This window comes from Mustela nivalis (genome assembly GCF_964662115.1).
Source record: "Mustela nivalis genome assembly, chromosome: 12".
NCBI classification, from domain to species: Eukaryota; Metazoa; Chordata; class Mammalia; order Carnivora; family Mustelidae; genus Mustela; species Mustela nivalis.
Window position 1 is genome coordinate 70272987 of NC_139031.1, and position 26127 is coordinate 70299113.

At 37.6% G+C, this 26127-nt stretch overlaps 1 protein-coding gene across 10 annotated transcripts in view; it reads right to left on the minus strand.

Moving 5' to 3' along the window:
* The window catches only part of CDK14 (cyclin dependent kinase 14), a 575914-nt gene that overhangs the window by 266749 nt on the left and 283038 nt on the right, over positions 1-26127 (minus strand). For all 10 annotated transcript variants that reach the window (XM_082692298.1, XM_082692296.1, XM_082692295.1 and 7 more), the window contains one exon: positions 9948-10071. In XM_082692298.1, the coding sequence (XP_082548424.1) occupies positions 9948-10071 (124 nt within the window). The remainder of the gene's footprint in view (positions 1-9947; positions 10072-26127) is intronic.

Sequence of the window (26127 nt, forward strand, 5' to 3'; positions counted from 1 at the left end):
ACTAAGGTATAATTATATTTTTCATTAGGGCTGATTTTTCTTGTGGTTCACAAAATTTTCTTATCTCACAGGTCTCTCCTACTGAAACATTTGGCAGAAGCACTCAGTTGTTTATGAGGAGAAAATGTATAATATCAGCAGATTCTTGGTTAATTAATGAAGTGTCTGCCTCATAAAAGAACTAACATGAAGTATAATTTTATTATCTAAGAATGACAGGAATGGGACAAATCTATCGTTAAAAACTGTCACAAGAATTAGTCCCTCTCATTAAATTATCCTAGTCCCTTTACTGGGGAAGTTAAGCTGAATGGCACTGTGAAAGATATATTTTAAAATCTGAACTACAAACAAAGTTTTTACACTGATTTGTAGAGAATTATTACTTTGAACATTCCACTTTGGCCAGTAATTATACTTTAAAATAGACAAATGACAGTTTCCATAAAATATACAAGACAACAATTTTTTGTTGTTGTTAAAGATTTTATTTATTTATTTTACAGATGGAGATCACAAGTCGGCAGAGAAGCGGCAGAGAGAGAGGAAGAAGCAGGCTCCCTGCTGAGCATAGAGCTGGTTGTGGGTTCGAGCCCAATGTGGGATCGCGACCTGAGCCGAAGGTGGAGGCTCTAACCCACCGAGCCACCCAGGCACCCCCAAGACAACAACTTAAAAATCAGATCACTTTAAAAAGTTCATAAGCCTTTGGGGCACATCCACAGGCTACAGTAACTGATATTCAAAATGGCGACCATGAGACTTTCCTGCAAAGAAAAGATGCAGGAACCAAGTTGCTGTTATTTATCACTGTACCTCACCCACCAGCACAGTGTTGGGTCCATGGGAGGCATCAGGAAAAATCTGCTGAACAAACTGTTGAATAATATTCCTTAATATATCCTTGTTCAAAAAGGCAAGAAACTATGTTACACACTTTAGGGGGAAAAACTATGTTTAAAACAAATAATATTTTGAACACGTCAACCCTCAACTCTAAAGAGTTAAATGTAAACATACATTTATACAGACTGTCTATAAGCCAGGCACTGTCCTTAAATGATTTGTCAAGTGTTAATTTGTCTTCTAACAATTTTGCGAGGTACCCCGTATTACTATCAGCATCCTTATTTTTAATCAGGTAAGTTAAGGGACAGAGAATTTTGGTAATTCACCCAAGGACACATGATTTGTAAACTGGACAGTCTGGGTTCAAAGTCCAGCATGTAGCTCCAGAATCTGCACCCTGACCATTCTGGAACATTTATTTGATCTTATCTTTTCACTTGGGTATATGTGCTTCCATGTAAAAAAGTCTTCTATTTCAGATCGAAATGTTTTTACGTGGTTCTTCTGCCCTGGAGTTGTATACTATTTATTCCCAACCTGTGGAAAAGGCAAGATTTGAAAAGATTTCTCCCACCGGGAGGCAACAGGGTATTCTTCAGCTACTGCCCGGCACAGCTGAGTCATAGCAGGACACTGATAAAGCCAATTCAGCCTTCTGCCCACAGGACTCCTCAATGCTTTCATTTCTCCCAGGAACACAAGGAAACAGGGTGGTTTCTTCTAATTCATAAATTACCAAGGCTCCATTCCAACTTATATTTCCAATGAGGTTTCCCGCAGGTCTACTGTAAGAAATGTTCTATATATCTATACTTATATCTATATCTGGATCTGGATGTAGATCTAGATCCAGATCCAGACATATACATACATACATACATACATATATATATGTATGTGTGTGTGTATGTATGTGTGTATATATATATATATATATATATATATATATTTTTTTTTTTTTTTTTTTTTTTTTTTTTGCCATTTCCCCAAGATGCACACACTAGTTCTAATGTGAGGAGTGCGGGATAGCAGCCCCCTTCCCAACAAGGATCTCACTGCAGCTGACAAATGTTCCCAGACTGGGAGAGATTATTTTGACCTAGACATCTGGTCAGCACTTCTACCCTCTCATTTGTCTGGGGAATAAACCTGTGGATGTGTTAAACAGGTTATCCATAGCTGACTGGGTACTACACTAGGACTCTGGAGACACTGGTGACAATAACATTAATAACTTAACACATTGCTTACTAACAGGTTCAAGGTTAAGGTTATTTTCCATTGTTGGGCCAAAGGTATACATGTTTAAAATGAGGAATTTGGACAAAAAATCTCTGAGTTTCCTTCAAAATACAAAGAAAATCTAAAATGAAAAATTTTGGAAATGTAAATGTAGTGGGTTTTCTTACACAATTATAACAGATTTGTGTCAACTTTCCCTTCAAAGACTTGCTGCCTTATCTGAAAAACAAAAATAAAACTTTCGCAATGATAAGATTCTACTGACAACTGGATGAGGGCTTCAAAAATAACATCACATTCTGCTTCCAACTCTTGGAGTGAAAGGCTGTCACACCATACTTATTTTATATTATTCTTTTAACATTAATATTTAGTGATTCTGATTAGATGCTCCCAACATATTTTAAGTAGATTGAGAGTTTAACAATACATTTTCAGAAACTACCTCTGACTTTTCTTATTATGCCTTTCTTTATATCTTTCCTGTCCCATTCTCATGGGGGAAGGGCACTCAATGTGGCCAACTCACTGACCCCATTCTATGACTTCCAGGCTCGTTCTAAACACAGTTTCCACATCTAACATTTGCGGTTGTTGTTTCACACAATAGATTCCTCAGCTGGCAACTCTAACTCCAAAGCTGGAAAGAAAAACCAAACACTTCAATCTGCATTTTATATCAATATCCTTCCAGATCAAAAATTAGAATGTCAAATAACTTGACAGATATTTAACTGAGAGACGTTCCAGTTTTAAGGTTTGAATTTTTGCAAGAAGTATATTATTTTTGATCTATAGGCCTGATTATACACATCAAGTTTATTTTTATAGTATGTGATAAAACAGACTATTTTTCAGACATGTACCTAAAATTTCTAAGCAACAGAGATCATTAGTTCTCAATTTTTTTTGTACTTTCGATCTCAGGACCCTGGGATCATGACCTGAGCTGAAGGCAGATGCTTAACCGACTAAGCCACCCAGGCGCCCCTCCAGTACTGTCTTTTATGAACATGAGAAAAGAAAAGTCCTAGCTTCCTATGTTGATCCACTGTAAAGAAAGAAATCACTCAAGGTGAGAAGAAAAATTTTAATATTAATATAAATATGTATTACTCCAAAAGTAAATAAACCAACCCATATTGCATTTTAAAAACCTTAGAAAACAGAAGAGGAAAAGCAAACTAATATTGAACTGACAGTATTAAAGTGAAGGGAAAAAAATCATCAAAATCACAACTTTTGTAAACTACATCTACCTTTCAGAATTTACAATCTACCTCAGATTTTCCACGGTAGCCAGTTTCTCTAGCTCCTATTAAAAATTTCAGAAAACACGTACTTCAGACTACAATGACTCACTATGACTAAGATTCTAGTATAAATCAGGCCTGTTGACATATGTATCAGGGGAGGCTGGTCTGGGCTACATTTTAAAATGTAGCTTCTTGGAAGGGAAAAAGCAGGAGACAGAGGAAGAGCCACGAATAAGAGACATCAGTGAATTGTTAAACTCAAAGCAACCTTTTACATATACTTATAGGTTAACAGAACTCATGTTCAAGTGTACGCACTGTTGTCCGGAGGAGCCTGTGAGTGTTCCGTGATTCTGAGGTTAGTTTCAATGCCGCTCTTGCTAACATCACCTACCATTCCCCACCCTGGTCATCACTGCCAGCACTCGGTGCTGGAGCCATCTCACATGCGGATTTTTTTCTAAAAACACAATGGTGTATTTCAACTCAGATCCTGCATCACTTATCTGATTTACTGCCAACAATTCTGCCCTCATACGGTATAGTAAAAAAAAAAAAAAAGAAAAGAAAAGAAAAACCCAAACCATAATAGTTTTGCATATTGAAATCCCTCTGCCCAGAAGGTTTCCATCCACGGTGGAGAATGAGATGATCACCCCTATTTGTAGCAGTCTGTTCTGCATTTTAAGATGTCTCATTACTTCACAGGCATGATATGGCTAAAAACGAACTAACACTCTTTTGAATCTCCTTATTTCCATGGAGTTGGAAGCTGCCATTCTTAGCAATCAACCCCCATCCACATTGCTTCAATCTGCTGTACAGTGACTGAACGGAGAGGTTTCTCACAGACAGAGTAGAATATGCATATGAGTTACAATTCATATATTTCTTTCTTGTTTCCATTTACAGTTTTTAAAAAACCCATATAGATGGGGTTTTTTTTAGAGGATTTTTAGGGCAGTGAAAGTCTTCTGTATGACACTATAATGGCAAATACATCATTATAATTTATCAAAACCCATAGAATGTACCACACCAAGAGTGACCCTGATTTAAACCACAGACTCTGGGTGATAGTGACATACCAGTGTAGGTTCACCAATGGTCACAGATGTGCCATTCTGGTGGGAATGTTGATAATTATCTGCATGTGGGGGGGCAGGGAACACATACGAATTCTATATATATTTCTGCTCAATTTTGCTGGGCACCTAAAACCACTCTAAAACACAAAGTCTATTTAAAAGGAGAACAGAATCTCTCCTATATGCAGTATCTTTGCATACCTGTGAGAAGTCACATTGCGATAAGACAAAACAGAACAATATAATGTCACCATCATTGTCCTCATCACCCATCCCCCTTGAATGTGAGAAAAACTTTTGAGGGGATGAGTGGGATATTAAGCAAGATTTAAATAATGAAGCTAAGTGAGGATGTTCTGATCAGAGAGAAGGTGATTTTAAGTATCAACATTCATTTTCAAAAGGGTTACCACATCTTTAAAATAACTATCTAGTTCACATATCAAGCAAAATTACTTCTAACATGCAATCTTGATAATCTTTTTGATAGATTATCAGATATGTACATTTTAATTTGGAGGATTCAATAAAGGCTAGAAAAATTAGGTTAAAATTAGATCTTTGGTTCCTACTGCAGCATTAGTTGCTCTAAAAATATTCTTCAGTTTTCATATGTACATGAGAACAACTCCCAGAACTTTGCATTAAAATTGCTCATGCTTTAAACTGCTAAGAAAACCTCTTAAAAGCAGAGTGACACCTCACTGGAAAGTACAGTTAATTCTGCTAATAGAAAATATATTCTGAAACAAAGAGTAAAAATGAACCCTACAGACCAAACAAACGCACTAAGTTATATCTAACCTTGAAGTTGTAACTACGGCTTCCACGGTGAATTTTATATGCTAATGATAAAAAAAAGAATTAAAGGTCTATACTTCGGGGACTAACAGGCATTTATTCAGACATTTTCTATTTATCAAACTGACAGACCACTGTGCATCTGAAAGCAGCTGATTTCTTTCTGTTTTCCACTAGTCCCCGCACTCCCCCGCCCCCCCGGGAATTCGAGAGACCCATTACAAACAAACCCCGTGCTTGCCACAGTCTCTGAAGACTTCCGTCTCTGGTGTGTCCCACAAATTAATCTAAAATGTGATTTACAATAATTTCCTCTCTTAAATCAAGATGAGGAACAGGGAACAGCCTGGAGGAGGAAACTACCAACATTAGGAAGGTAATATTTTAGACCTCTGGTGGGAAAGAGACCCATCCCGTTTTCCTTGATTAAAACCACAGAGCTGTTTAACGTGGTTCCTGCATTGGAAAGTAAGTAAAAGAAAAAGAAAAAAAAAAAAATATATATATATATATATATATATATATATATTAGATATATGCCAAAAGCTTCCATGCTTACATTACAGAGTTCTCACTGTCTCTTTTCTTTAGGGTCAAATTTAGCCCGCTGTCTTTCCACAGAGTTAGGCATGATCCTTTAAAACATAGGAGAGTAGCAGGGAAATGTGGAGGACACCATCCTTGTCTTGCAGGGACTGCAGGAAAGTCTAGAGATTCATCTATTTTGTTTTCATCTCATTTATATGGAAATACACCCTTAAGTTTCATACTATTATACTGCAAATGAACATTAATTTCTCGGTGAATTTATTTATGCATTTACTTGTCATACTTCAATAATTTTCCTTTAATGTGATCTCAGCGCATATTATAAAACTGCGGCTCTCATCTGTTTGAATTTCCAGAAGACGGAATAAAAAAAATTAGATTTGAGGGAGGGATGGTAGAGTACTGGTTCCAGATTCAATGGACCGATTTTAATCACCAGCAAATATCTGGTTATTAGAAAATAAATTAATAATTTTGGAAACATACAAACATGAAAAACCCCAGCAGTCCAATGCTCCCGTCTTATTTCAGTGGAGGAGCCTAAGGATCAGAAAGAATAAATGGCTTCTTGAAAGTCACAGGCTAGTTACAGACAGAGCCAGCTTTCCTAATTCAATGTTCAACATATTTTGCCCTCAATAACCGTATAGCAAGATGATCATTTAAGGCCTGCAGAGTAGGAATTGCAAATCGTATACACCTTCTCTGTGTGTTCACATTCACTCAGTGACATGTATTTCTGCAGCCCAAGGTTATAAACATAGTAAATACCAAGCAGGTATATAGGGCCTAAGCTTCAAAGCAATCCTGAGGTTCCCAACACTATGAAGTTTTTTAACTTTTGACTGTGCCCAGCCAAAATAGCACCGATAAAGAGAAAATTAGTTTAACTGCTGGTTTACCAGAGCAAATCAACAGAAATTAGTCAATTTAGGTGGGTCTTAGTCTTTTTTTAAAAAAGATTTTATTTATTTATTTGAGAGACAGAGTGCAAGCAAGCATGAGCAGAGAGAGGGACAGAAGAAGAGGGAGAAGCAGACTCCCCGCTGAGAAGGGAGCCGGATGCGAGGCTGGATCCCAACCTGAGCCAAAGGTAGACGCTTAACCTACTGAGCCACCCAAGAGCCTCAGTGGGTCTTAGTCTTTACACTACTACTCAATTTAGTCATACATTTTTTAATTCATTTGAACAATATTTGCCGAATGCCTACTACGTGCTAAGGATGGTTTCAGACATAGCACAGGCAACAGTGAGAAAGACGAGTCCCTGCCCTCACAGAACTTATAATCAGGTAGTGGAATAAAAAACTAAACATAAACAAATGAACACAATCATTATTTCAGCGCTCCGTAAGAGCTACTGAAGAACGCCAGCTTTGTGACCAGTTACCTGTGCGATCAAGCCTCCCAGAACTCAGGGCTCTTTCAGAAACATGGGTTACTATACCTTATCAGATTGAAGAAACAATGAAACAAGGATTTCTAAGTGTCTGGCACTCAGAATAAATTCAATAAATTTCTCTGTTCCCCACACTCTCCAGGTAGTTTTTCTAATAAAAATAGTAACGTTTACAACATGGCACCGGTACTCAGACAGATTTCATTTGTCTCTCTTAATCAATTTTCACATTAAAAAAAAAAAGGACAAAAGAACTGCTTCTAAAGCTCTTTATACATCAAAGTCTGAATTAAGACCTGGCATTTCTAATTGTTCTGCTTCCTGGAACTGTCCCATTTTGACTGTCGAGCCTCTCTCCACAGCTTCTACTGTGCTTCCTTCAGCTCAGACATAAACACGTGCCCAAGTGCAGTAAATCACAGTTAATTGCATGTCTTAAATTAAAAGACAAAAATAATGCACAATTAATTGGGGGGAAATTGTCAATTGGTGGTTGAGTCTCACTTATTACACTTCATGCACAGGATGCACGCCAAGGGTGTGTTCCAGGCAAGGAGACTCGGTTGGCGACGCTAAGCGGGGGAGGTGCATGGCACAAGCCTTCTGCAGAGTGGGCTGGTGCAAGAAATCAGGGGCTGTAGAATATGGACCCTGCAAGTGCTGCACCCAGGCTTCCTGGACAAGGCCTTTCAGTGCAAGCCTGCCCCCAAGAGGGAAATGCAGCAAGCCCCAAAATGGTCATTGGTGAGGGACTGAATGAAGAGGCCTGGGCTACAAAAGGAAAAATCTAAGCTGTTAGAAAATATTTTTTTCACATTTAACAACATGACAAAATGTGCATGGCATAATCTTGGGTAAAAATTGTTTACAAACAAAATGTTTCAGAAAGGCAAAGCATTGAGGATGAGGGGAAAGGAAACAAGGAAAACGGGAAGGTTTGCTCTGAGCATCTCTAAATTTTCTAATTTTCTAAAACACTTCCTAAATTGTTTAAAACTGCATTTCAATTTATTCACAATCTGATATTATAAAATGTCAGCTTTAAAGACTCAAAAGAATCTTTTAAGATAAACTTACCTGACAATTATAATAAAAACATTGCCATAAAATTAAAAAATAATCCCTAGTAAGCACTTACATATAATCCCATTATACCCTTGATCATACAAACAAAATCAACTTCATAAAATGTATTTAATAAATATACAAGAAAAGCATGTTCGATAGAATTAAATGTTCAAAGCAATTACTTACTCCAACATATAACTTACAGTATATTATTAAAAAACCAAAAGAAAATCACTACGAAGCCTTATTAATTTACTGATACTGACAACTACAAAATACGCTCACGGCAAATCCAATAATCCTGTATTTGAGGAACAATAAATCTCTTCTCCACCCACCTACTCTCCCATTATTTCCTACTCTGTAATAGAAAGACCTTATGTCTGGCCACCTTGTATTATTCTGATGCTAAAATGTGGCAATAGACCACACACACAAGCACACACACACACATAAATGTGGCAATAAACTACACACACACATACATACACACACACAGAATTTCATCATCTCTACCAACTAGATGGGAATGACACTTTCACAATATATCACTCGTTATGCTAACTTTTCTTCTATTTCAATTTTAGAAGAAAAGAATACATAAAACACAACAGAGTAGATTCATTCCAAAGGTACTGAACAGTCTACTAACCTTGGAATAGGAAATAGACATTTCTTGCTCTTTTATTTATCGGGAGGTGGGGTGGGAAAAGATAATCATATTTCAGCAAAAGCCTGTATCTCAACCTCAGGCATGTTTATGTCCCCAGGGTAATATTTCCATTCCACTCTTAATGGAACAAATTTCTAATCAGAATATGTATTCAAAAATAATTGAGGGAATGCGATGTCAACGTATCACGCTGCCATCAGTATCCCTGGCGCCGGGAATCGACTCGGCACCCTCTCCGCTGTGACAGTGCCAGGCCGAAGCAGGAATGTCACACTTGATGAGGGGAAGAGAGCTAGCAGGGATGATACAATTTTGCTTCCCTTTGTGGGCTCAACACAGAGTCTGGAGGAAAGCTTCCAAGCTGGAAGAGGCCAACCTCAAAACTTTGAGGAAGGGATGACTTCTAATAACTGAAAACCACAATTTTTAAATCAGAATCTGTGTCTACTTTTATAAAGCTATTGAGAATTCTTTAAACAGTCATTTCTGGAAAACGTAACCTTGGCCCTAGATTTTTAAATTATTAAAACTGCTGGGCAATATATAGTATTGAATGTATTTTGTGATGCCCCAGAAAAGTCCAGAGGCTTAAGTTCAGGTTTCTTCAAGTCTGACAACAAATTGATAATTGTGAAAACTGGGTGATGGGTTAGGGAAGGGTTTCTTATACTATCCTCCTGCTTTGGAATGGGTTTGACATTTTGCATAATAAAAGGTGAAAAAAAACTAGATTTCTTTCAATATATTTCATGATCAAAACTGAACTGACTTTTCCTTTAGAAATACATGAGATCTGATTTATGCTTATGATTATTCAAGACTCTAACAAGCAGTGTGAATTTTTAATAGCGCTACGAAGCTTGATGTTGATCATTAAAAAAAAAAAATTCCTTCAATCCTCCAAAAAATGTTACCATGATCTATAATGATGGAAGAAGAACACCTAAACAAACGCAGTGCCACCATCTGCCTGGCATTCTCACAGTGTGACAAAATAGACTGGTAATTAACTGCTTTCCTACCGAAATCTGCCAGCTTTAACTCCCCCGTGTCACTGATCAGAAGGTTCTGTGGTTTCAGGTCTCTGTGCAAAATATAACGCTGGTGGATGTAAGACAGCCCTCGCAGCAACTGAAATAAAAACAACTGAAAAAATAGGGAGACAAAAGTTAAAATCTGAACACAGATAAAAGCCAGTTTCTACATACAGTCTGCCAAGAACTTGTATTTGGTAAAAATGGGTACCCATCACTAAATTTCCTACCCAAATTATTTAAGGAGAATGTGCATAAAGGTATGGAAATCTCTAGTTCGTTAACAAGTAAATCTGAAATTTTCTACGGGCTTATTACGTCAACCCAGGGTAAAACCCTCCCCAGCCAGGAATCTATAATCCAATCTGTACTCTGTAACTTGGGTGAAATGTAAAGAATTGATCCTTGATAATATCTGATTTCCTCAGGCTTCTATTGATGCTTGAGACACAGGGGAAAAAAAATCTATCCATAACATTATCAACAGAAGCAGATTTTTTTACCAAGTTTATGTAAATGTGCACATATTTAATTCCATAGAAAGGACATAAACATGTTATCCAGTGATTCACCCATTAACATGCTTTAAGGAATGGAAAGATAAGATGATTTCAATAATTAAAACAAAACAGTCACATGGCCCAATTAATACTACATTGTAATTATACTGCTTTTGCACATATGGCCATAGAGATTAGGCTGTTGCCTAAAGACAGACATGCACCTTCACTGGTTACAAAGCAGACCCATCTGAAAGGAAACAGAAAACAGAGAAACCAAGAATTTAAGAGCAATACTTTTATAAGAAATAATTTTAGGAAGTGACTGATGGCCTTCTGTGTTTAGTTTCATACTGGATCATATCAAATATTCCTATTTTGATAATAACAAAATGTGATTTGCAAGGGTGTCCAATATTCTGTTTATGAAAAAGGAAACATTTTATTTTATTCATTTATCCATTCATTTATTTATTTTTGATATTTTTATTTATTTATTTGACAGAGCATGAGAGAGATCACAAGTAGGCAGAGAGGCAGGCAGAGAAAGAGGGGGAAGCAGGCTCCCCGCTGAGCAGAGAGCCCGATGCGGAGCTCCATCCCAGGACCCAGAGATCATAACTTGAGCCGAAGGCAGAGGCCTAACCCACTGAGCCACCCAGGCACCCCATTTATTCATTTATTTTTAAGCAGGCTCCATGCCCAGCACAGATCCCAAAGAGGGGCTTGAACTCATGACCGTGAGATGGAGACCTGAGATGGAGACCTAAGCTGAAATCAAGAGTCGGACACTTAACTGACTGAGCCAGCCAGGTGCCCTGAAAAGGGAAATATTTTAAAACTACTGACTTCACAAAATAATCCTAATAATTTCTAGTTTTTAGCAACGAATCTTTTTTTTTTTTTGTCCTGCGTGGTCTACAGCTATTCCTTGGAGAAGTGCTTTCACTGGTAGCATTTTAAATGACTAATCAGATGGGACTTCTTTCTTCCTGTATTGTTCCGTAGTACAAGAAACACTGTTTTTTGTTTATTTTTTGCTATCCAATGGAATATTTTGAGTCTTCCATTTTTTTCCTTACCGTAGCCCTCAGTAAGGGCCTTACCTATTTATGTTTTTGTGTTAATTGTGACTAGTTTATAAGATGTTCCTTGTCCGAATAGTCCCACTTGTCTATATAACCCGTGGCTGTTGTTTTAAGGTTTTATCTCTGGGGTCTTCTTTCTAGTTTTTAGCAACGAATCTTTTTTTTTTTTAAAGATTTTATCTATTTATTTGAAAGAGAGTGAGAGCGAGAGATATCACAGAGGAAGAGAGAGAGGCAGACTTGCCACTGAGAGGGGAGCTGATGCGGGACTCGATCCCAGGACCCTGAGATCACGATCTGAGCCGAAAAGAGACATTTAACTTATTGAGCCATCCAGGTGCTCCTAGAAATCAATCTTTTAAAACACAAAAGGAAAACAATGTTTTAAGAGCCATCGATATTCCAGTCTACATAATTAGCTAGTGAAAAAAAAGCAGTTTCGGGGAAATTAGTATGAGTTAGTTGCCAACGATTGATGATATAAGGATTCCAAAATACTTAAATGGAAGAGACTTGCAACTCCTTGAGGGCCCTGGAAGCTGGCATTTCTGGACTGCTTTCCAACCTGTGGGTGGCTATGAAAGCCAGGTATACTTTTTACAGGGTGGATACACTGAAATCACAGAAAGATAAATTCAGTTCAAAATCTTTGTACATGATGACATCCTATGGAGCAACAAAGGCCCGGGGTCATTATTTCCACAATTTCAGCATCAGAAAGAAAAAGTCTGTTCTGTGTTAGCCTAGATTAAATTAGTGGCTCAAGAACCTCAGGAAGCAAACATCCCTCTAGCCTCCTCCCCTCAATCTTCCCTGTGTGGCAGATGAAAAGACTTACCACTATGGCCAGCAGCTTCCAGCTTCATTCTTTACCCCTAATACCTCCTCCATCCTGAAGCCTAAGTTTACAGTTTCTACAAAAATCCATTTTCCTTCAGTTTAGAAGGGAAAAAGTGAGCCAATAAAGCTACTTTGTGTTTTCAAAAGCCTAAAAACAAAAGGCAAAAGCAGACCACATAATGAACTTGATTGCAAAAAATGAACTGATTTTAAAAAGAAAGTTCAGCCTTCTGCCAGGAGCTAACTGACCTTTAGGGCCCAGCAGAGACTTATTGGAATGTGACTGCCTATTTAACTGTGGCCATGAGTCTCACTTTCACAGACAGAAAGGGCCAACTGCCATTCTATGGATGGATTAGAGAATACAACCCTAGTCCGTAATGATTTTAATGACAGAGGTACTACTATTATCATCTCTGTAGTCGTGATAAGGAAACTGAGCACAGTTTCTCAAAGTACAGCAATTAAGTGGCAGAATGAGGACTCGAACCCAGGCAGTTCGATTCCAAAGTCCACAATCTTGACCACTTCACTGTAGGAATCTTGGTCAGAAGTCAACACAAGTAGACAAAATGTTGACTCAGAAGCTGCTTCCTCTAACTGACAGGATCAAGTCTAGGCATAGAATACCACAGCCTTCTAGGCTGCTGAGTGAGCCGTGGGGCCGGCTGGGTGCTTGTTCCCTGACTTCAAGCAATCTCACCCACCCCAACGCTGAGCACAGGGCTCTTCAAGCCTTTAACCTTATTTTTGCCTCTTTTCTGACAAAAAAAAGCCCCCTTTCCCCACTGCCTGTGATTCCCCAGATATTTCTTAGGTCTCATCTGAAGAACCGCTCTTCCCCAGAGCCTGCTATGACCACATCCCCAGGCCCTCACTCCCTCCACAGGTGTGTGTGAGGTGCTCCTCCCGCTGTGCTCCAGGGGCGGCCTCTGCGTGTGTCTACCACATATCTAGTACCCCGCCTCTCACAGGCTGTGTGCCTTAACCATCTTCCTAGCCCGGGCACGCAGCTGACACTCCTACACCAGTAATGTGATTACTGAGCTGAATTTAGAGACATCTGGATGAAGCAGATACAAAAATAACAGATAGGGAACAATGCCATGGGATTTTCTAAACACTAGGGGTAGAAGTGGGTAAAATCAGGCAGTCCCAAAGGGCTCTTCTTTTAATACCTTTACTAATTAGTGAAAATATATAATCCTCATGCTAATAGAGACGCTATTCAAATGGGATACCATATTAAAGGAGATTAAGAAAACTGGTGTCAGGGAAGGAGGCAACTACACACTCCAATTACAACTGTGTACATGACAAACGAAGCCCCGACAAAATGAATACGGCCCCAAACAGGGTCCGAGCCCCCAAATTTTAGCACTTCGAGCAAGCGCACAAAGTCAAGTCAAAACAAATCTCCATAGAATAAATTCATTTGGGATTTATTAAGTGCCAACTGTGTGCCAGGCCAGGTGCTGTCATGCACGAGGGATGCAAAGACGAGTAAGGTATTAGACGGAGTCCCTGGACCCCAGGAGCTCACAGCTCTCTGGGTATGAGAGACACACAAGCAGATGGCTACCACTTTGAGAAATCTGCACTGTGTCAGCAACACAAACTGAGCGTAACTTAAAAAAAAAAAAAAAAAAAGGATCCGCCATAAGACGAAGAGCCACCCGTGGAAGGGATAAATCAGAGCAATTTTGTCACTCATCACAATGTAAAATTTTCCTAGGACATCAAACTGAACAGTCCCTGGATGCACAACTTGAAATGATGTGTTATATTGACAGACCTTTTGCTACCCTGGGGGAAAAGACTCAAGTGACCAAGCAAGCAGGTCACTAGATAAGTTAAGAAAAACCCAAATAAATGAAAAGACAATGTATAAAACTAGACAATGTATAAGACAATATATAAAAGTCAACTCATTATAAAAATAATGGTGGGGGGGACAACAGTACACTTTACTAAAAACATTAGAAAAGTTGGTGTTTTAGCAGTAATATTTAAATGTACTTAACAGAATAGGCACTGCTAGCTGGGGGAAGGCTGTAAGGAAGCAGTGGCCTGGCTAAGTTAAATAGAATGGAATATTCTGTGGCAATGTCTTAAGAACTCACATCTTGGAAATCTCTTCTGTTAGATAAGCAGGCAAATACCTAACTTTCTCATATACATTTTTGAGAAAACCATCCAACTTGATTGTATTAAATCACCATACAATAACCTACACTTGATCTTTTTGAAAAACCAGAGGGACAGTGTGAGGACAAGAAAGACCACCAAAGAGGGGGCCACAGGCACAGAAAAGGGTACAAATCATCTTTGGTATTTGCTAATAAAACTTGGTACATATCGATGGAATCTCAGCAACTGAAAAGAGGGGGACTGATACCAACTGAAAGTTGACTCTAATTTAAAAGCTGTTCCGAGTACTCTACATGTATCATTCAATCCTCTCCGTCGATCATCTTGTATTTTTTTTTTCTTTTCTTTTAATTAAGAAAACTAAGCCCTAGACGCACAAGAAACTTACTCCAAGTAATTCGTTCATCACTCGGGGTGTGTGAACTTCCCATGACATCATCTTAAAAGGGGTTGGTGCTTGGTAATGCATGGATGAACAGAGATGTAGACCCAATACAGCAAAAGTGCTTTTCCTAAGTGAACCCAAGTTTGTTAAAGTCTCAATTCGTATGTAACATAATGAGTATATAATTGCTGAATTTGTTTTTGCTATTTAAAATCCTCTCAGAAATTAGTAACATGGCTTTATAGGTATTGAAGTTGATTAAGTATTATCAATAGATATGAAATTCTCTCCCCATCTTTCTAGTATAGTAGCCATAAGGTCTTCCTAAAAATATGTTGTCACCTCAGGATATTCTCTTCAACTTTATAAAAGGAGATTCCTCCAAATTCTTCAACATAACCACTGAGGATTTATACTCTAGTTTGAATAGGTTCACTTTCTGCAGTACAAACCCCAATGGGAAAATGCCTTAAATAGCAATGATCTGATGAATGGGGACATTTTTGCCGGCAGCAGATCTATCTATAGCCCAGTTGTCCTGTCATCTCTGGCAGGATGCTCGTATTCTCTGTGCCATGCTCTATACTTCTTGGGGACAGACTTTAATACTTCATCTATTCCCTTATGAAACTTTTTAGGTTTTAAGTAGGTAAATAAAAAAATCAAGATAAGGCCTTTAATCAAAAAAATCTTAAGTGGGTAAAAAGCATACATTGTTGGACTCAGTATATCTTATTACCCAGAAGAATTTTTGGCACCTACAGTAAACAACAAGATTTATATTCCCTTCCCTTTCAAAGTCTATAGATGTGTGATTGGTGGTTAGAGTCATTAGGTTCTATGATCTGAAATGCATGAGTTTTTTAATATATGTGGTTCACCTTCATATGAAACAAAGCACAGAGAACATCTTAACAGATTTTCATGGGTCAACTTTCTTTAAGGAGTGTCTAGAGTCTCTCGGGGCTTACAGGAGGCTTATTAGAGCTATTAGCAAGGGACCCTATGCCTTATGGTATACAGCCAATTCTCAGAAAGACATTTAATGTACTTTTCTGCTCCCCAGGAACCAAGTTTAACATCTCTGGATCTCAAATTTCTCATCTTGAGAATGACTGATTGAGTCTTAGATACCTTTAATAGTCATTCCCCTTGTAATGCACCATTTCATAATTTTTTGATAACAGAAATGAAAGGAACTCACAAATAAAAGAGCTGTAATACTGCCATTTACCAAGTGCTTTTGATGACAGACATTGTGCTAAATATTTTACACTCACTTAGATAATTTAATCCTCCCAACACCTCTGCCAGAGAGAGGTTATTATCCCTATTTCACAGATAAAGAAACAAAGCCTCAAAGAAATTAAATGAATCAGCTAAAGGGCCACAGAGCAAGAGGTAATACTAATATCTGAACCCATTTTTGTCTTGTTCTGACACCCAGTAATTAAGAGTACTGCTTGTGTACGGTTTAATTTTTGTAAGTACATATGCTATTTGCTTGAAGTAGTTATACATGGTATGAAACTAAGGCTAGAAAAATGACAGTGGCCAATAAACCAAAGTTTATTATTCATAAATACTTCAAATAATATGTTCCATGTTTACCACTATATTGCTTAAAAACCCATAGGCAGTATAAACATGAAATTACCTGAACCTCAAACTTTTTGGAGGTAAATATAATTAGAAACTTTGAGACCCCAAAACATTTGAGAAATGTCAAAATATTTTACAATATACATCAGATAATGGTATCATTACAATATTAGGTCTTCTGAAAATTTTAAAGGCCCCAGTGTGATTCGGCATGACTCATTCCATTTAGGTGAGTTTCTAATATGCAAATACCTAATGCAAATACCAAATCCTAACTGCAAATACAATGTACAGAATTCATGCCAAACAGGTCCTACAAAACATCATTGCAGTTTCATTATTAAATTTTTTTTAAAAGAATGCTTAGCATGTCATATGGAGATGTAAGGGAGCCAAAAACAAAGCCCCAGATATTCAATATTACGGTATAATTTACGTGTCACTTTGGACATCCTTGACAGGGTGAAGTGTGCTACTGGGGCAAGTAAGACACGAATATCCATGCCCAGCCATCAGTCTGTAGGTGTATACTTTTTTGCCATGTACTACAGATAGGTACAGTTCCTGGAAAATCAAGAGTCCCAGGAGTAATTTGTCTTGCTACTTATTATCCTTTTTGAGATCTTCCATTTAGTTTTTTTCTTCTTTGTTCCATTCTCTCGAGGTCCTGAGATACATAACATTTTATCATTTCCAGATAATGGAGCAATTATTTAATTTACTTTCTCTGAGATATTTATACATTAATATCTTATTCCTAAAGATGGTAATTTTTTGGAGAGGAATAACTCCAAAAATGAGAATTTCAGGTATTTGGGCAAGCCCTTGTGGGAAAGATCTTGCGCACTTTCTGTGATCTTTGTGTATTCCAGGGAAGCTGGCCTCCCATTCTGCAATCTCTTCTGGCCTCAGTGCAATGGTAGATATCAGGCAAGGTGCACAAAGACACCCATCTTAAGAAGCAGATCGAAACCATGGGAACCAGAGCTGGGATGCTTACAGGGATTCAAATGGCATTTCAAAGACAGATCTTTGTTCTGTCAAATTCTTTGAAAGAAGCTCTAATACCATAAGTAGGTGTCCAAGTTATCAGGGTTTGTGTATATGATGAAGCAAGTTGGTAGAAATGAGGATAAGAATTTCCCTTTAATAAACTTGGTTAATAGCCTAAAATTAGTATTAGAATTATTCCCTAGTGAGGTAGAAACAAAATGGTCAAACTTAAGCTACTGGCTTTAATAGTTACCTAACATTATTTTCCAAGAGAAAAACTGAAACAGTTTTTTCAAGGAATTCAAATAACATAATCTTAAGACCTGTTGTTACCAGGTTTCTCTTTGTCCAAATAGCTCAGAATTAGGCAACTGACCTGACTGACACACACTTTTTAGAACTAAAAGGAATAACATGAAATACAAATTTTTCTCATTTGTGAATGTATGTTATTCTCCCCTAACTAAAGGGTCATTCTTTTTTACACACAATGATAAGTAATAAATAATAAATAAATAAATAAGTTTAAAATGGTTTTAGTGCTTTAAGTAACATCTCAGACACTAATCAACATGAAGTGTCTTAATATCAATTGATAAAACTAATACAACTTTCTAAAAAGGAGAGAGAGATAGCCCAGAAACGAACCTATGCTTATAGGTTCAACTAATCTGTGACAAAAAAGGCAAGAATATCCAATGGAAAAAAGACAGCATCTTCAATAAATGGTGCTGGAAAAACTCAAGAGTTACGCCATAGAAATCCTAGAGGAGAACACAAGTAGTAATTTCTTTGACATTGGCTACAGACACATTTTTCTAGACATGTCTCCTCAGGCAAGGGGGGAAAAAAGCAAAAATAAACTATTGGAACTACACCAAAATAAAAAGCTTCTGCACAGTGAAGGAAAGCATCAACAAAACAAAAAGGCAATCTACTGAAATGAAAAGTAATATCTGCAAATGATATGTCTGATTAAGAGTTAATGCTCAAAATATATACAGAACTTATACACCACACACACACACACACACACTCAACCCAATTAAAAATTGGGCAGAGGACTTGAATAGACATTTTTCAAAAGATACCCAGATGGTCAAAAAACACATGAGAAGATGTTCAACATCACTCATAATAAGAGAAATGCAAATCAAAACCATAAGGAGATATAACCTCACACCTGTCAGAATGACTAGAATCAAAAAGACAAGAAATAACAAATGTTGGTGAGAAATGGAGAAAAAGGAAACCTTGTGTACTGTTGGCAGGAATGCAAACTGATGGAACCACTATGGAAAACAGTATGGAAAGTCCTCAAAAAATTAAAAATACAAACATCATATTATCCCATAATACCACTATTGGGTATTTACACTAAGAAAATGAAAATAATTCAAAAAGATATATGCATCCCTATGTTTACTGCAGCATTATTTACAATAGCCAGGGTACAGAAGCAATCCATGTAACCAGTGATAGATGAATGGATAAAGAAGAGATGATGGGGGGTCACCTAATTGGCTCAGTCGGTTAAGCCTCTGCCTTTGGCTCAGGTCATGATCTCAGGGTCCTGGGATAGAGCCCTGCATCAGGCTCTCTGCTCAGCAGGGAGCCTGCTTCCCTCTCTCTCTCTCTGCCTGCCTCTCTGCCTACTTGTGATGTCTCTCTCTCAAATAAATAACTTTTTTAAAAAAGAAGAGATGGTGTGTGTTTGTGTGTATATACAAACTAAATGTCCAGCAAAATATGAATCATACACACAAACATGCACTTACTGGAATATTACTCAGCCATAAAAAAGAGATCTTGCCATTTGTGACAGCAAGGATGGACCTAGAAGTATTATGCTAAGTGAAATAAGTCACTTCTTATATGTGGAATCAAATAAATAAACAAACAAACAAGAAGAAGAAACAGACCCATAAACAGGAAACTGCTTGTTGCCAGAGGGGAAGAGAGTGGGTAGTTGGACAAAATGGCTGAAGGGGAGTGAGAGGTACAGGTTTCCAGATAAAAACAAAATAAAATTACAATTAAAAAGAAGAGAGAGGGGTGCCTGGCTGGCTCAGTGGGTTCTGCCTTCAGCTCAGGTCATGCTCAGGGTCCTGGGATCAAGCTCTCTGCTCAGTGGGGAGCCTGCTTCCCCCCTCTCTCTGCCTGTCTCTCTGTCTGCTTGTGATCTCTCTCTCTCTCTCTATCAAATAAATAAATTAAATATTTTTTTTGAAAAAGGAGAGAGAGAGATGCACACTGAAAAACTGACTAAGGTGATAAACCTTGAGTCAAAGGATCTTAGAAAAAGCTCACACACATAAGCTATAACAGAAAAATTTCAAATGGCATGAAGGGAATACTTTGAATTTGGATATAGTGATCAACAAACCTCTCTTTATATCCTGTCAGAGAGGTCTCAAATAATAGGAATGGATACATTAATGACCTTCTATGAGATGTATGGGCTAGTAACATGAAGGCTCTACCTTTCCAAAAATCAAGAAAAATCCTTGGTAGTGTGTATATAACTCTATTACTTAGGCCGATTTCCCTCCTGGGTCCTCATGTTTGTCTTAGAAAACATGCAAACAAAGGGGTCAAGTGCAGGACCCATCTTAAATGAGAGAGAGGCAAGGGGAATGGCTGGAAGCTTAAAACCCAGAAGGATGTACTCTCACTGGGTACTCCCCAAGCTGGGTAATTTCATCTTACAAGTATCTGCCATCTTACAAAACAACATAGAGCATATTTCCAGTCACTGTTTTCATCAATCTTTGGGGTGATTTCTTTTCAATCAGGGCTTTAAAGCACTCCTAAGAAAGACTCTGCCATTTAATTAGCTGCCTTGATTCCTTTGTCTGATCCAGATTTTTACAACCAGTCAGCAGATGATGCCAAAGATACAAAAGACATGAGCTGAACAACTGAAAGCGGCTTAGTATCTTCACCAGAAATTCACTACTGAGATCCCTTCTAAATGTCTAGCAAAATATGAATCAACCCATGGAGTTTCACTTTCTTTTACCATTTCTTTTATTGTTAATCCTTCACTTTCTAGATATGGAAGATTATTTTGTTACAATAAAAATAGGATAAAAATGTTCAAAAAAAAAACCCGGACAGGTGCTGAGACTAAAACACTCTTTAATATCTTCATGAAATAATCCTATTTCCCAAAATACAGAATGAGAAAAGTCTCTATAAATTCACAGTAATGCATAGTAGGAAATCATTACTAGCTAAATGAGAGCTCTAATACAGAGTATGGAGAAAATCAGGTGTTATCTGATTTTCTATTTAAACATTAGAAAGTCTCATTTAGGAATCAATTCTTGGAGCCATCTGTATAAGACAATCTTAATTTGGCATAACATTATTCTGACTCTTATACACCTGCTTGTTCCCTGGACTATGAAAGAAAAATAGTGATTTTTCGAGCATAATAATCCTCATATCTTTTTAATTAATATAGATACTGAAATTTTAAAAAATGAAACTCAGCTTTATGCCAGTAGGATTTCAGACATTTCAGAGAATAAGCCACAGTATTCACAATTACTTTGGTTATTTTGGGTTATCCCAAAACAATTCTGTTAAAAAAGTGCCAAGGACTGTTCTAGAAAAGCCATGAGGATAACATGGAAATGACAGTACATTACAGAAAAACACAGAAAGATCCAATATTGTCATGATATTAAGATTCATGCATCTACGTTTCTAGGTATCAGCTGGAGACAACAGCAATTAATCTTTTTTTTCATAAACGTTAATTTTCAGTCACTCATGATTATTAATTTTTAAAGAACATACAAAACACTGAAAGAAGGACAAAATTTAGACTGTTATAGTCATTTTCTTTACCACAATGATCAATCTGTAAATCACTGAGAGTTATAAAGAATACCAGTCCTGCATTCAACTCAACTATGGTAGCCAAAATTTAATAAAATTCAGAGTAAATGGCTTAAAGGGGGAAAAAATAAACTACCCTCCCCACCAAATTCTAACCAGTTTCTGACATACCAATTATGTTCCAGCAATTGGTTGCTATACCTTTAATCATCATAAATATTTATAACAAGGACAATGTCCTCAGGCTTTTGATTGAGATTTTAAATTGCCCTCTAAGTAATTAACTGCTAAAATTACCCATTTGTCTAAAATTGATATTATGCTAAGAAACAAACCATTAGTTAATAGTGAATATTTATTTTACAATGTCATATTGAGAGCAGACACATTTTGTGGGTAGAACAGCACAGTGATTCTAGAAATTCAGTTAACATTGACAATTTTTGCTATGAGTTTATTCCAGTACTTACTAGGAATATACATCAAGCAAGATAAAACTTTTAACAGATGTTTTGCTGGGGATCAGGATGAAATTACTGTAGAATATCCCATGCTTTGTTATGAAATCACGAGTTATGCACCATTCCAGTTGGTTTATTTCCCCTTTCATTTTTCAATGATGCATCATTTTTGTAATGCTTGAAATTTTATCTGATTCCCATTAAGAACAATCTCAGTTCTTAGATGCATGACATCCTATATTACCATAAACAAGGATATATGAAATGTAAACAAAAATATGTACATTTTTAGAATCCAAGATAAATGTTTCACATATATTGTCTTGCTGTCCAATAAGTAAACCAAAACTCAAAATAACCAGATTTAGGGGCAAAAGGATTTGATCACTGTACTTTCTTTCTCTTCACCATAATGAATATTCAGTATTTATGACACTGCAATCATTTAATGATCTATGAGCTATTTAGGCAAACACAGAGCTTTGGAGTTATTAAAGAACATGCTCTTTCAACATAATAGTTTATCTCACCTGGTTTTCACATCTCCTTAAATTTACAGAGAACCATTACGAGGTCTTATTTTAGCTCAACTGTTGTGTGTTTTTTTTTTTTTTAATGAACATCTAGCTCAGCATTATGAACAGCTGTTAACTTAGTAAATATTATCCTTATGCTCTTCATTTTGCATTCATAGATTTAAGTGACAATAAATATCACCACATGAAAAAAATACGTTAATACATCAAACAGAAATGCCCGTGGGGCATCTGTCACTATGTCATAGTCAGATGTCTTTGAGAATAATTTCACCTGCAGTGCAGACCCTGAATGTAACCCTGGAGGAGAGCATTGTGTCTAAGCAGGTGAAGAAGAAAAGCCAGCGCGTAATTAGGTGAGTGGCCTCCCATGGAAACCAACATGGTAATAAGGGCCTTCTGCGGCCGTGCACTGCAATTCAGATGCCAAATACAGGCATTAACAAGCTGCATTCTATTTTTTAACTTCCCACACCATCAGAGAAGGTAGAAGTATTATCTTCAATATGAAAATGATGACAAACCTATGTGACTGAGTGCATATAAAGTCAAATAATAAGCTAATTACGGTAATTTGATGTATTAATCATGTGGTGTAGGGAAAAGAACTTTGAACAAAGTGTCAAAAAGCCCTTTCTAGGATGCTAATCCTGAAAGGAGCTTGTTTGGTTACAGCAGATTCACTTAAAGAGGTGTTTTTCTTTTTTAATTATACCAATATTAATGTTTCAATGTTATGATTGTGTAATTGTTACTTATACCTGAGCCATCAAGCTTACTATGAATATTTTTCTTCACCCGCACAATAATTTGTTTTTCCTGGTGTTAGTGATGATCTAGTTCTTTTGTTTATTGGCTTGTTTTCCTTCATTTAATTTTCTTTATAATTACAGCTAATTTAATGCCAAACTCTTCTCCCACCTTGGAAATCTGCTTGAACATGTTAGTTGCTCCACCTAACAATTTTCTCTTCTTGGAAATCTCTCCTGGCAACTTCTAACCTGCTCTAATAGGACCAGTGGGCTACTCTCCTGACGTGATGTGTAACTGTCATCCTGGGATTCTTTTCAACACTGTTCTGAAAATCCCCTGCATCGTTCTCCTGTGCTAGCCTCTATTATTTGGTTTCTTTCTCTTCTCTGCCTTGGTTTATACCAGGTCTAGTGGAGTACACCTTTATGTAGCTTCCTGAGAAAGGATGCTAGGGCGGGCATATTTTTCAACTTCTTGAACATCTGAAAATAATTATTTTATTCCCACTTTACTTGATAGCTTGTACAGAACACTAGGTTGAGAGAATAATTTTATTTATCTATTTTTAGTAAGCTCTACATCCACTATGGAGCTTGAACTCATGATCCTGAGGTCAAGAGTCACATGCTCTTCCAACTGGCCCAGGCAGGTACCCCAAATGTTCTTTTTTTTAAAAATCTGAACCATCTGCAGCCACTTTGGAAAACAGCGTGGAGATTCCTTAGGAAATTAAACAGAGAGCTACCCTATGACCCTGCAATTGCACTACTGGGTATTTACCCCAAAGATACAGATGTAGTGAAAAGAAGGGCCATCTGTACCCCAGTGTTCATAGCAGCAATGGCCACAGTCGCCAAACTGTGGAAAGAACCAAGATGCCCTTCAATGGACCAATGGATAAAGAAGATATGGTCCATATATACAATTGAGTATTGTGTCTCCATCAGAAAGGATGAATACCCAACTTTTGTAGCAACATGGATGGGACTGAAGAGATTATGCTGAGTGAAATAAGTCAAGCAGAGGTGGTCAATTATCATATGGTTTCGCTTATTTGTGGAGCATAAGGAATAACATGGAGGACATGGGGAGATGGAGAGAAGTGAGTTCGGGGAAATTGGAGGGGGAGACGAAGTATGAGAGACTGTGGACTCTGAGAAACAAACTGAGGGTTTTGGAGCAGAAGGGGGTGGGAGGTTGGGTGAGCCTGGTGGTAGGTATTATGGAAGGCAGGTATTGCATGGAACATTGGGTGAGGTGCATAAACAATGCATTCTGGAGCACTGAAAAGAAATTAAAAATAAATAAATAAGAATTAAAAAAAAATAAATCTGAACCTTTTAGCCACTTCCCCAATGCTGTCCCCCTTCTGGTGTTGCTGTTGAAATACCTAATGCTTTTGTGACTCTTGGTCCATTGCAATAATGCCATTTCCTTTGTAGTACTTTTCTCTGAAACCAGTGTTCTGAAATTTTGCAATAAGGAATCTTATTGTCAGTCTATTTTCATCAAATGTTATGGGAATTTAATGGATGCTATTCATCTTGAAATTCTATCCTTCACAGCTGGAAATAGTTTAATGATTATTACCTTAATGATTCCCTCCTTTCTATTTCCTCCAATTATTCAGATGTTGGATATCCTGGACTGGACTTCTAATTTTTTTTTTGACTCTTTCTTTTTCATTTTTTAGATTTATGTTTTATGCTCTATTTTCCTGGCATATTTCTTCAACATTATCATCCACCTTTTTTTGTTAATTTTTATTTCTGTCCTCATATTTTTTTTTAATTATTTATTTATTTATTTGACAGACAGAGATCACAAGTAGGCAAAGAGAGAGGAGGAAACAGGCTCCTGCTGAGCAGAGAACCCAACATGGGGCTCGATCCCCAGGACCCTGGGATCATGATCTGAGCCAGAGGCAGAGGCTTTAACCCACTGAGCCACCCAGGTGCCCCCATATTTTTAATTTCTAAAGCAACTTTCTGTTCACTAAGTTCCTCTTCTTCAAAATAGCCTATATTCTTGTTTTACAGATATACTATTATTATACCTCTTGGAGAAGACTGAAAATTTTTGAAGTCTTCTTTCCTATCTTTCTCTAATTAATGCACACAACTTTGGTTCCTCCAAGCTACTTGTTTGTCAAAGGGGATCTTCACTGTAGAGTTACCCAGATTCTTCTGGTCTGTTCTCTTGGACTGGTCAGATTATCCACAAAAGACAGCAGAAATAGGTCTGACACTGCTTCTTGAAACACCACTGGCTAGACTCTGTCTCTCATGCTCTTCCCTATGGCACCCACCTCCCAGTGCCTGCCCACTGTGACCTCCTACCTCTCTGGCAGAGTGGGGAGCCACGGGGGAAAGCAGACTGTAAGGCTGTGAGAGGGAAACAGGCCAGGATTGACAGAAAGCACACATATCCTGCAGGGGTAAAGCCAGAAGGGTCTCAGGGAGGGTGATGGGACACTGTGGGTCATGGGAGGTACCGTGGGCTCTCAGCCCTGGGTCTAAGCAAATGCCCATCATTCCCTTCTTAAAGGGATTTTGAAATCTGATTCTGATTCTGGAAGATGAGAAGAGAGAATATATAGAGACAGAGAGACCTGCAGGTGACTCTATCATGGGGCCAAATCTAAAGACCTTTAAGTGACTACTGAGGTTTCTTATACCCTTAAATATTCCAAGAACTGAGACTGTCCAGTACAGTTTGGCAAATCCTCAAGGAGCCAAGATTTCAATAGCTATGGGTAAAGGGATATCATATATCAATATATTTTGCTGATTTTCAGTTACTCAAAAAGGCTAAGGAGAGATAAATCATATCATGCTCATTTAAAGGCAAAAATGTAGTCGAACATCAAACTGTGACCATATCAAACATCTTTTTTTTTTTTTAAAGATGTTTATTTATTTATTTAACAGACAGAGATCACAAGTAGGCGGAGAGGCCAGCAGAGAGAGAGAGAGGAAGGGAAGCAGGCTCCCAGCTGAGCAGAAAGCCC